This window comes from Dicentrarchus labrax, unplaced genomic scaffold (assembly GCF_905237075.1).
Source record: "Dicentrarchus labrax unplaced genomic scaffold, dlabrax2021, whole genome shotgun sequence".
Classification (NCBI taxonomy): Eukaryota; Metazoa; Chordata; class Actinopteri; family Moronidae; genus Dicentrarchus; species Dicentrarchus labrax.
In genome coordinates this window covers 20,077,163-20,088,495 of record NW_026136718.1, presented here as the reverse complement: position 1 = coordinate 20,088,495, position 11,333 = coordinate 20,077,163, and the positions used below count along the sequence as shown (strand labels likewise).

The following is an 11,333-nucleotide window of genomic DNA, read 5'->3' as shown; positions in this document are numbered from 1 at the left end:
ATGTATTGCCATCTCTGACTGCAATACATGACATCAGACCCTGATAAAACAATGGTTAGTGGCGGTGACCTCATTCTACCTTCATGCATGGTAATGATCTCAGAGAGGATGTGAGGGCGAGACTTTGGTGGAATGAAAATAAGTGGTGATTCTGGCATATTTTGTACCTTACAGGCAAGAACATAAAGATCTTGATTATTATACTAAACTATTCCAGCATTTCTTATAAGAGTTTAAAGGAATAGTTTAACATTTTGGGAAAGATGCATCCTTGCCAAGAGTTAGATGAGAGGGCCGATACCGCTTTTGTATTTGTGCGGTAAATGCGTAGCTTGAGCCAGCGGCCGTTTAGCTTAGCTATTAGTAAAAGGACTGAAAACAGTCAGAAACAGTTAGCCTGACTCTGCTCAAAAAGTCCACCCACCAGCACCTCTAAAGTTCACGAATAAACACATTCAGTCTATCCATTTGTGGACCAATCAGCGTCTTTTGAGGAGGCAGCTATGAGGATGAGCGCTAAGTGTGACGAAGCAAGACGATACTGTTCGTTAAACAACAATGGCAGCTCCCATAGAGATTTTATCATTGAAAGAAGAGCAAAGAACGGCACCGAAGGCTTTTCTTGATGGAAAAGATGATTTTGCTCTTCTCCCTTATGGTTTGTTGATCTGATTGGTTGAATTCATTAAATCGTAATAGACTATGATAGACAGTTGGTTCATCCAATCACCTGCCAAGCATTTTTTGAAAGCACCTATCCTTTTTCTAACAGTTTCCAACAAAGACTTCCCAGATGGTTCTGTGTAACAAGCTAACCATCTTCCGGCTGGGGTGTCATATTTACAGCACAGATGGTGGTATCAGTCTCATCATATAACTCTCTGAAGAAAACAAGTTGACATCTTTCCTGAAATGTCAAACTATTCCTTAAGGAGTCAACTGTGAAACAACTGCATTTACAAACTTTCAGTCTCTACAACTGTTGGCTACATGCTTGCACCCTCCTTTAAATCAATCTTTTTGTGTGTTTCGGTTTCCATACAGACATTTAAAAATAAATATTATATATTTTATATTATATTATTAATATAATATCAAAATGTGTCGATGACCAAAGTAACTTATGTATATAAAAACTACATTAGTAAATTAAAATAACTGCATAAGCTACTGTATACCATTATCCTCACTGCTCCTCTTTTTGTATGTCTTCTTTTATTAAGTTTGTTTCATCTTTCAGTCTAACATTTCATTGGATCTTATCTATCTATAACTATGTGGATATTTTTGTGCTTTTACGGTTCCTCTAAGATTAATTCATTTATTTGCGCAGTTGGGGTTTAGAAGCTCTGGTAAAAAAAATAATTAGACCCTCGGACAAATAATATAGATTATAAAGAGATGGTTCAAATTGTTTCGGTGTAATTATGTTTCATCCACCACTTTGCAGTACATTCATGCTTTTAAGCCTCCTTAAAGGCTGATTAGAGCTTAAAGAGGCCTCAGGCTGCTTTTTATTATTCCTACTTATTCTACAAATAAATCATTTCCTTATTAATCCGGTTTCCTCAAGAACTGCCATGACACATTAATATGGAAACTATATCTCAGTAATTTATTAACTCAACCAATATGATTTGAGACACATACTGTATTAAATTGTCTGTGTAACAATTTAATTAACGGTAGCCAAATTGGTTGAAATACTCTTATTTTACAATGTCTTTAAAACCAGTGTTGCTGACTTTTTTTTCTAGAACCATTGTATGTCCATTGAGTTATGAATATATGCCAAAGGTCAGAGCCATCCTTATGTCAATAAGCTATCAAATAAATAAGAGGAAAAGAAGCAACAGACTTTGACCTTTCTGGTGTTTTACATTCTAGTGGAGACTTAATGTCCTCTGTCTCAGATAGACCAACTTGTCATTACCTTAGTTGTGTACTCTTGGCACCAATCAGATTATATCTCTTCTTAGCCAATGGGGACAAAGCAAGCTAGTTGACTGGGTGTGTTGTGTTGGAGTTTAAACTTTGGACCCGAGAAGAAGAGCTGAGAGATACAGTGGAGTCTCTTTAGGAACGGAGACAAAGCTCCAGTACAGAGTAAATTGGATATTTTGGATGGATCTCTGTGGTCCTAGCAAGGACACTATGGAGCACTACCGAGACCAGGTAAATAACTAAATGTTATACTTTTTATTGCATTGCAGTTTGCCAGTTATGGGTTACTGGGGCAAACCCACAGAGCAAAGTTCAGGCTTGAGAGCAAATTAAAAGCCTAAATCATAATCTTATGGCTTCCAAAATCAAACAAATGGTAGAAATGGCAATGAAAGTACAGAATTATTACAGAAAAATGGTCACAGAGACCAACAGATATCTAGGCAGATTGGGGAAACATATTGTACGGTACAGTGCATTCAGGGAGGATCATGGCAGTAAATGGCAGTCCCCAGCTGTGGCAGTATATGAAACCTTTATATTTTTGTTGTTGGTTCTAAAAGGATGAAAGATAGTACTGTGTGTGACATTAAATGTCATGATCTCATTTCAGGGTTGTGATGGCATTGAGCTGCTCGACTGGCTGTTTGATCAAAACGATGGAATTCTCCGTCATGAGGAAACAGGACGCCATGGCAACCATCACACCTGGCCAATCCAGGACCCAAATGTGCGTGAGACTGTGTCACTCGCTAATGTCACTCATACGTGCAACAAATAATTGTCTGCTTTGTATCCACTGTATAGTTACTCCTTGACATACTCTGTAGGTCTTTGTCTGTTTTTTAAAAGACTGTCCTATCTCTCACCATGTTGTCATCTCACACAGACAGACTAATGATAGCACTCAGTGTTTTCACCCACCAGATGCTGCAGCCGGCCGGACAGGCAGACGATGACTTCCTCAATGCCCTCCTGACGGGAAGTGATTCTGTGTCAGGCTCACCTCTCTGGTCCCCTTCTCACAGTGACAGCGGGATTAGTGAGGACCCTCCATCAGACCAGATGGACAGCCCTCAGCGCCCAGAGAGCCCCCCAGGGGATGTTCAGTTTTTCAGTACGGGGCCACAGTCTAAGGCAGCCCTGGAAGCCAACGTCTCAATTGACCTCAGTGAGTTACAAATATCCACAAGAAAAACAAACATAGTGGGACACATCTAGGGGTGCCACTAATCGTTATTTTCATCATCACTTGGTCTACCGGTTATTTATCTTGATCAATCAGTGTGTTGTATGGTCAATAAAATGTTAGCAAATTGTGAAAAATGCCTGTAAAAAGTTACAAAGAGATGTTGTCAAAAGTCTTTGACCAACAGTCCAAAACTCATTTCAGAACACTAGAACATATTCACCTACAAATGTTTGCTTTTTTCTCATGAAAATTATTCAAACAGTAAATCATTGTGAAAATGTAATCGACTAAGCTCTATCTGGTTGTGAGCAGAGAATGATCACTTGGGGGAAAAAAGTGAATTTGGCATTACAGTCACAATATCCAGCACATGACTCTCTGGATCTCCTGCAACACAGAGGATAAAGTAGGATGGCATTCATTATTTGTGACTGTGTACAAGAGCATTCAAACTATCAAAGACACTGACGTTATTGCCATCAAAAACAAAAAATACCAAAGACAGTAATTAGTATTTGCGTAACATTAAGGCTCCAAATGTCTTTTGTTGTTTTTAATTTTTTATTGTTGTTTGCCACATAATCCAAACACTGACTCTAGCATGTCATATTGATCTTTGTTTGCATGGACTTTATGTATATTCCTGTGTCTGTGTGGGTGCAGATGGCTGGGAGCCCACCTTCCCAACGGGCAGGACAAGGATTACACAATATCCCTCAGATGTACAAAGACCGCAGCTGTCCTCTGGCTTCCCACTAACTGTCAAGGATCTGCTACTGTCTGGCACACCGGAAACCGTAAGTGTATTCTGGTTGTGGTGGGAGTTTGACAGTTGGTGTGGATGCTACAGTAGGGGTGGGGGGAGAGTGATAATGTGTTATGTGTGTTTGTGCATCTTTCTTTAGCTGCTTGACTCATGCATAGGGCCTGTTGTTTACCTTTTGAGTGAGTCAGTGTGTGTGTGTGTGTGTGTGTGTGTGTGTGTGTGTGTGTGTGTGTGTCTGTGTGTGTGTATTTTGTAAAAAACAAGTGGCTGACTACACTTGCTGAAATCATGCATTCAGGGAGGAGTTAGGAATTTGGAATAGCAAATTAAATTCCTATTTTTTGTTTGTTGTAGGAAGGTTTGCAAAAACCTTCCCAGCAGCACTGGGGTTTGTATGCTGACACACATACGAGGAATACACAGAAACATTTAAGATAGTGTTCTGTTGAAGTCGATATTTCCCTTGAACTTCCCCAGAATTGGTTAATTCCTTTATGATTTTTGAGATGTGGCCTTTAATAGGTGTGCAAAGTTTGCATTTATTTAAGATTATCCAATTATATTTTGTGTAGAGAAAGTTTTTTGCTGCATCATACATCCATCCATTAGTTTTTCCCACTTATCCTTTAAAGGGTGGCAGGGGTCTTGAACTGATCCCAGCTGACATTGAGCGAGAGGCAGAGTACACCTTGGACTGGCGACCTGCCATTCACGCTCACATTCATACTGACAGGCCATTTAGAGTTGCCAATAAATGAAACTGGCATGTGTTTGGACTGTGGGAGGAAACTGGAGAACCCAGGCACAAGGACAACATGCAAACTCCGCACAGAAAGGCCCCAGCTGGCCAGCAGGCTTGAACCCAGACGGTGGCCGTGCCAACCACTGTTGCAATTATACTTGTCATAATCATTTAATTCCCAAACGAAATATTCCTAAAAGTGGAGGTCGCCAGGTCAATACAGAAGATCGCCACAAGCTTAGTAATGTGTTTGTGCTTCTGAAACTAGAGGGTATACAGCAGTTTGGATTTCAGCTCACTCCGGGTATTGATCCTCATCTTCGCAGCCAAGCTTAATAAGATGAAGGAGAGAGTGACAGAATGCAACTTAAGTTCTCCCACCATAATTGCTTTGAGGTAGCCATGAAATGCGAGTGATGAAGGTGGCCTGATAGTCTGCACTCATTTAACTACTTCTTGTGAGGCTCTAGGCAGAAAGGGGTGGTGGAGAAGGAGGAGAAGAAAGAGGTGGGCAGGTGGAAACTAAATCAAACAGCAGTGACTATGTTTTAAATATTAGTATTCATATCTCGCCACCAGCCTCCACACCCATCCCAACAGTCCATCCAAGAGTTGATTCTCAATGAAGATGAGAAGAAGCTTTTAGCAAAGGAGGGGGTGAATCTACCCAGCCAACTACCTCTTACAAAGGTAAATTGCTATTAATACCTAAACAATGAAAACAACCGCCAGCTCCCAGAGTTTATCCCGTGGACACTCAAAATGAAAATGTTCCTTCCTTTGTCAATCAGTACGAAGAGAGGATTCTGAAGAAAATACGAAGAAAGATTCGCAATAAGCAGTCTGCTCAGGAGAGCAGGAAGAAGAAGAAGGAGTATATTGATGGGCTGGAGAGCAGGTAAGAATCTAATTTAAGTAAGAGTAACAAGAGAAATGGTTATTGTTCTGCATGTGTTTGCATCTTAACAACATATTCAATATTCTAACCATTTTCCAAAGCAAACTGTGAATTTCTTGATTGTTTTCCTGCTGTACCCCCCAGGAAGCCATTGGCGTGTTCATTTCAGCACATTATGAAAGTCCCTATTAGGGTCCCATGTGCCAGCCCTGCAATGTAACTGTGGTTTGATTCTGGTCTTTGTCAAACGCTCCCCATATTATTATTATTATTATTGTTATTAGTTGTCACAGACTGAAATGCTGAAAATATTCTGTGCAAAAATTGTATTTACTTTGCAAGGTAGCAAGGTAGCTAGTTGTTTTTGTCAACTTTTTGTCAAGGCTCCTGACTGAAAGCTTACAAAATAAATATGATTTTTCTACAGATTTGAGTGTGCAGATGCTTTTCTTCATTGAGTTTGATAGTCTATAGCCCCAGCACCACACTGAAGCCTGATACCGGAGGAGTGGTGTTTTTTTTCTATTCTTCACCTTGCTTCAGATGTGCAATCCATTTTATCATCGGTTTTGTGACAAAGTTACAGTTACATGGTATTTGTGAGCAGGGATAGTTAGAAAGCCCACATTTAGCGGATGATATTTGTACATACTGGACTAAAACTAAAAACTAAAAACTAAACTTCCTGAATGAAGAAGGAAGCTTTGAAATGTTTCTTGAACAGGTTGTTTTCCAGTGGGTTTAAAATTATGATTGCCTAATGGAGCAATGTTTGATTCATAGATGTTTGCAGTAACAAACTAAGTGAGATAATTTTATTTTCTCATGTATTATCTCATCTAGGATGGCTGCCTGCAATGCACACAATCAGGAGCTGCAGAGGAAAGTGTCCCAGCTGGAGAAATGCAACATGTGAGAGATTTTGAAACATGACTTCTCTTTCTATTATTCCCTCCTTTTTAATCCCCTGACAGTATTTTTGAATGACATTTCCTCCAATCAGAAACTGCCTTTAACATCTCCCCTCAAACCCTTGCTAATCAAATTATTTTTCTCTGTCTTTTGTCTTTTGTCTTTCATTTTTTCCCCATCCTCTCCGCAGGTCACTAATGGAACAGTTGCGCAGGCTGCAGGCTCTGGTCATGAATACATCTAACAAGCCAGCCCAGACAGGGACATGTGTACTGGTATGGACGACCTCTGTGTGTGTGTGTGTGTGTGTGTGTGTGTGTGTGTGTGTGTGTGTGTGTGTGTGGGTTTGTGTGTGTGTGTGTGCCAGGCAGATAAACAAACTGCCATTCACTCCATATGACTCATCGTTAAAAACATTCACCTTCATAGCTAGCCAAATCGCAACAACCACTATAACTATATTAGCCACCAAGAAAGGCCAAACTAGAAATGTACATAATGGACAAGACGGCACACGACATAGTCTTCATATAAAGAGAAATACAGACTGCACAGTAGCCATTTATTGCTTTTGATCACTCCAGTAGAATAAAGTGCAAGACCTGAGGCAACATAAGTGGAGCAGAATTTTAAAAATGTAACTTTTAATCTATAAATATGACTGTGTCGCAGTTCGCCGTCACAGAGTGCTTTGCTTCACAAGAAGCAAGAAAGGAAACGATTATCGTTTCCTCTGAACAGTATTCACAAAGGGAATATCCAGACCACTATCCATTCAAAAGTTCAACAATGTAGAACACAGATTTTCAAGTAAGAACTCTCTCTGACTTGAACTTTAAGTGTGAATGATGTACTTTCCACTGATTCCAGCCATCCTTTATCTTATTCTCTTTTTCTCCGTCCCTTAGGTGCTCCTGCTGTCCTTCTCCCTAATCCTGTTCCCCAGCCTCAAGCCCTTCTCTGACACCAAGGTCAGCCAAGGAGACTTCACTCCAGTCAGAAGTGAGTAACTTTCAGTACCAAATAGCTTTGTGTGCCCGCCTGCCAACTAATCCAGCACCTCTCTGTCACAGCTGAGGAGCTTGTTAGAACTGCGGTCTCACCCACTGCTTGAAAGGTTCTCACCTGCAGAGCCTCACAGCCTGCTCCGCCTGTCTGAGGATTTGCTGTCGACTTAAAACTTTAAAGATTAGAGCCGATGCACAGAGAACCATGGCCATGTATTATCATTACAGTTATTAAGCTATTGCTCTGTCGCTGATGAATGACTAGTAATTATCGCTTTATTATTAGATTTATTGGCACAAACCTCCACAATGTAGATTTTTAATTAGGAGGCAAGATTAGGTTTTGCACAGCACCAAGGTGTAATTTGTTACCATAAGCTGTTTGACAGCCTTGAAAAAGCAATCGATGCTACACTTTCCCTTAGTGCTAAAGGCTATGTTACACGTTTTTAGAGGTTTAGAGTCTTTAATGTCTCTAGGCTTGAATTTGATGTACTTACGACACAGACTTGCTTACCATGGGTGCCAGCATACTTTACATCACCCAATATTTATAAGCAGCATACAAGCATTTAGTACATGGTTTGTAGCATAGTGTAATGTAGTTGTAAGCAGATATATGGAACTTTTTTTTTAATGTACTGCATTTGTCAGCAATTATAACTTATCACAAATGTTTTAATATATTGTCACTTGTTATCTGTTTATACACCAGCCTCCACTTAGGGATGCCCACAGGAAGAGTTAGTAATAAAAACTTAAAGAGATACTATATCTGCCTGCCTGAGTGTTATAAACCATCAATTAAATCTGTATACAGTGCTTATAAATGTGAAATTGGGGGATTTAAAGTAAAGCCAAATACACAATAATAAGCAGAGCTGCATGTCCAAAAAGGCTTGAATTTGTTTATCTTTTCTGTCTTATTTTCACACAGTCCAGTCACGGTCCCTGCAGAACCTCCAGGCCTCCCGTGTGTTGCATGTCACTGACCCCCCCTTCTCCACTGAGGATGAATCTGAGCCTCTGCACCAGCATTTCCCAGGAGACCGGGAATTGGAAGATATTACCACACTGATGGAAAAGCTGGGAGTAAAACAAGACCGAACCAGTTTGGAGCCCATGTCTCTAAACAGCAGTCAGGAAGACAGGATGGATCATTTTCATGTGGACCCAATTACTGGTCACATAGCTACTTTGACCTTGGATCCCCACCAATCTGCCAGACTCCGACCACATGCTGATGACATGTAAAAGAAATGAATAAATTATCGCTGCAAGAAATCCCCAAACCGCCCTCCTCCCAATGGTAGAATAAGGCATTATCTGGGGCTGCTGTTTACACAGACAGGGGAATTAGGTTTTAATCATTCCTGTTTTGCCTTTAATATATATGTAGTCTGTATACCTTTTCCTTATTTGTGATACTGTTTTATATATCAGTATATGGATTTAAATCTTACACTGAAATTGCCTGTCAAGATAAACTGTGTATCATTTGCCTCCTGGCTTTGAAAAAAATGCCAGTGTAAATTAGTGTGTTTGAGAGTGTCAAAAACTGGGTAAATAGAGCAGTGATGAAGTGTACAGTTTTGATGTGAACGGATAATTCGTAAAACGTTTAAGGATTTTGAAAGCATGTTATCTTTCAAGCATTGATTGGATTTGTTTAGATTCATTCATGGGTAAAACTGCCTCAAATAAAAAATGTCAAAGAGTGATCAGAAGGCTCAAAGCGCTGTGAATTTATTTTCTCTATGATGTTTTACAGCTTTAATAATTAAAAAGAACCTTTTTAATTTTCCTGAACAGTGCCTGAAAGTGTATTATCCAGTGTCTAGACAGGCCTTCTTTCTAAGGGTGAGTACAGTAGGTTTGATGTTAGTTGAGAGATGGTTTACAGAGAGGGAGACAGAAAACTGGGCCAAAGGTGGAACAGATGACCTCTTATCTCATGACTCAGACTTCTTACTCAATAATCGACATGTTGACATATTTACCCATGGAAGACAGGCTATAGCTTGTGTCCACAGCGCTCAACGTGTCTGGCTTGTCAGTGCAGACCACACAGTGATGAAATGAAAGGGCTCTTATCCTCGCTGCCACTTAGGTGCGAATTTCATCTAACATTTAAGGTATGACTTGTTCAGGTTGACATTTTCTCTGGTCAGCTAGGCTTAACTTCATTTTATCACAAAACCGAATCTCCAGCCCTCCGGTTCTGTGATGAAATGATCCACTATAGACTGGCTGGTTATTAATTTATTTAGTTTTTGACTGAACCTTTGTTTCACATCAAAACAAATTCATCCAAAAACTGGAAGACTTTCTTGAGGGAATAGAAATCATACACATTATTTTGACATTTGCTAATATGGAGCGATAAAATTTCAAGGTTTTTAAAACACCTTAAACAATAGAAAGGTTTTAAGGGCTAGATCTGTGTTTTAATATGATACAAAGGGAATTTTACAACCCCCACAATACATTATAAGCTTTTCTTCAACCCGCCCTTTATGGAGCTGACACATGAAGCCAATAGTTGGCTGTCAGGCCCTGTCAGGCCTTCAGTAGCTAACTAAATCAGCAGTCAGTTGGCTATAGAGTTGTTGCAGTGTGTTCAGGTGAAGCTTTAAGACATGAGGCAACATCAAATGCCTCAGTCAGTCTTGATTGGCACAAGTTCTTTAAAACGGATGTGCCAGGGTCCTTAAGGCGTCAGAATGCTTGAACTGCAGTGATTGTTAGATGATGGTACAACGTCTTCCCAACAATCCTCTCCCTCAACGGCTCTGTGAGACTGTCCAGTACTCGTGCTGCAATCCATTGCAAGACGGAGGTCAATAGTGTCAAGTGGGCATTCCCCACCTCTGAACTAAATGTGTCCCAGTGCATCTGCTCAGGAAAACATGGACATCCACAGCAAACAGATGTTTGTTAGCACTTTAAAAGAGAGGAGAGGAATAGGCTTGTGGCCTACTGCATGTTTGCAAAGGCATCTATCAAGCACAAATCTGCTGAATGGCAGTGGAAATGGACAGGGGGTTTCACAATGGAACAACATATGGTAAACATTTGATCAGGTCATTCTGCTTAAAGGTCACTGTGCCGGTGAACTTGGGGCTAGACAGATCTTCCCAGCATTTCTAAATTGGAATTTGACTTGAATGACCTTTCCATTTTCAACATTTCTGCGTCAGAGGTTGCTCTTTTTTTTTTTTTTTTACAAGTTTCGAGCACAATGGACTGCAGCATTAGGCACAGTGCTGCTTTGAGCTAAAGGCTAGGTCTGCCTGCTAGCATACTCAGCATACTCAATGACAGTGCTAACATGCTAATGTTTGTCCACCGATTGTAGGTTAGCCTACTAGCATGCTAATATTAGCTAATTAGCACTAAATGTAAAGCACAGCTTATATTAAAAATTCCACCTGATGACGGCACTTGAAGAAAGATCAGAAGGTTGCCAAAGTTATTACGATTCATGTTGTATATAAATTAGTGCTATCGTATGAATGTTTACGAACTACTTTGTTTCCTGCTGCTTAAAATAGACTCAATCACATCACAGATTTTGTGGTTTAATAGAGAATAAAATCAGATCATCAGGTCAAATTTTTACTGAACAATGAATTCTGAAATTTGTTTTACTGTTTTACTGTGTGTGATTAATGAATAATTATTTTATGTGGCCAGAGGGTTTCATTCTTCCAATCACTGCTTATCCGATTAATTGTCACTTTTCAATTTATTAATATCTGACTGCTCTGGGCTTGTCTCAGGTTTGCATACTAATAATTAACTAATAATCAACTCTGCCGAAAATGGCAGTGTACTCTGTAAAACTTCTTATTTAAAGTAAACTTACTTTA

At 39.8% G+C, this 11,333-nt stretch overlaps 1 protein-coding gene across 1 annotated transcript; it reads left to right on the top strand.

Annotated features, from left to right (window-relative positions):
• The first annotated feature begins 2,006 nt into the window (after nt 1–2,006).
• On the top strand, nt 2,007–9,182 carry creb3l3a (cAMP responsive element binding protein 3-like 3a). Its single transcript, XM_051375537.1, has 10 exons — nt 2,007–2,175; nt 2,558–2,674; nt 2,872–3,115; nt 3,800–3,933; nt 5,224–5,334; nt 5,436–5,542; nt 6,386–6,454; nt 6,645–6,729; nt 7,363–7,456; nt 8,399–9,182. The coding sequence occupies exons 1-10, from the start codon at nt 2,125–2,127 to the stop codon at nt 8,713–8,715; spliced, it is 1,329 nt and encodes a 442-aa protein (XP_051231497.1). The 5' UTR covers nt 2,007–2,124; the 3' UTR covers nt 8,716–9,182.
• The last annotated feature ends 2,151 nt before the right edge of the window (nt 9,183–11,333 follow it).

Bases quoted from the DNA above. Each gene is read 5' to 3' on its own strand.
- creb3l3a (XM_051375537.1), top strand. From the start codon at position 2,125: ATGGATCTCTGTGGTCCTAGCAAGGACACTATGGAGCACTACCGAGAC. The intron at 2,675-2,871 runs GTGCGTGAGACT...TTCACCCACCAG, and splicing joins GGCCAATCCAGGACCCAAAT to ATGCTGCAGCCGGCCGGACA. The intron at 7,457-8,398 runs GTGAGTAACTTT...ATTTTCACACAG, and splicing joins AGACTTCACTCCAGTCAGAA to TCCAGTCACGGTCCCTGCAG.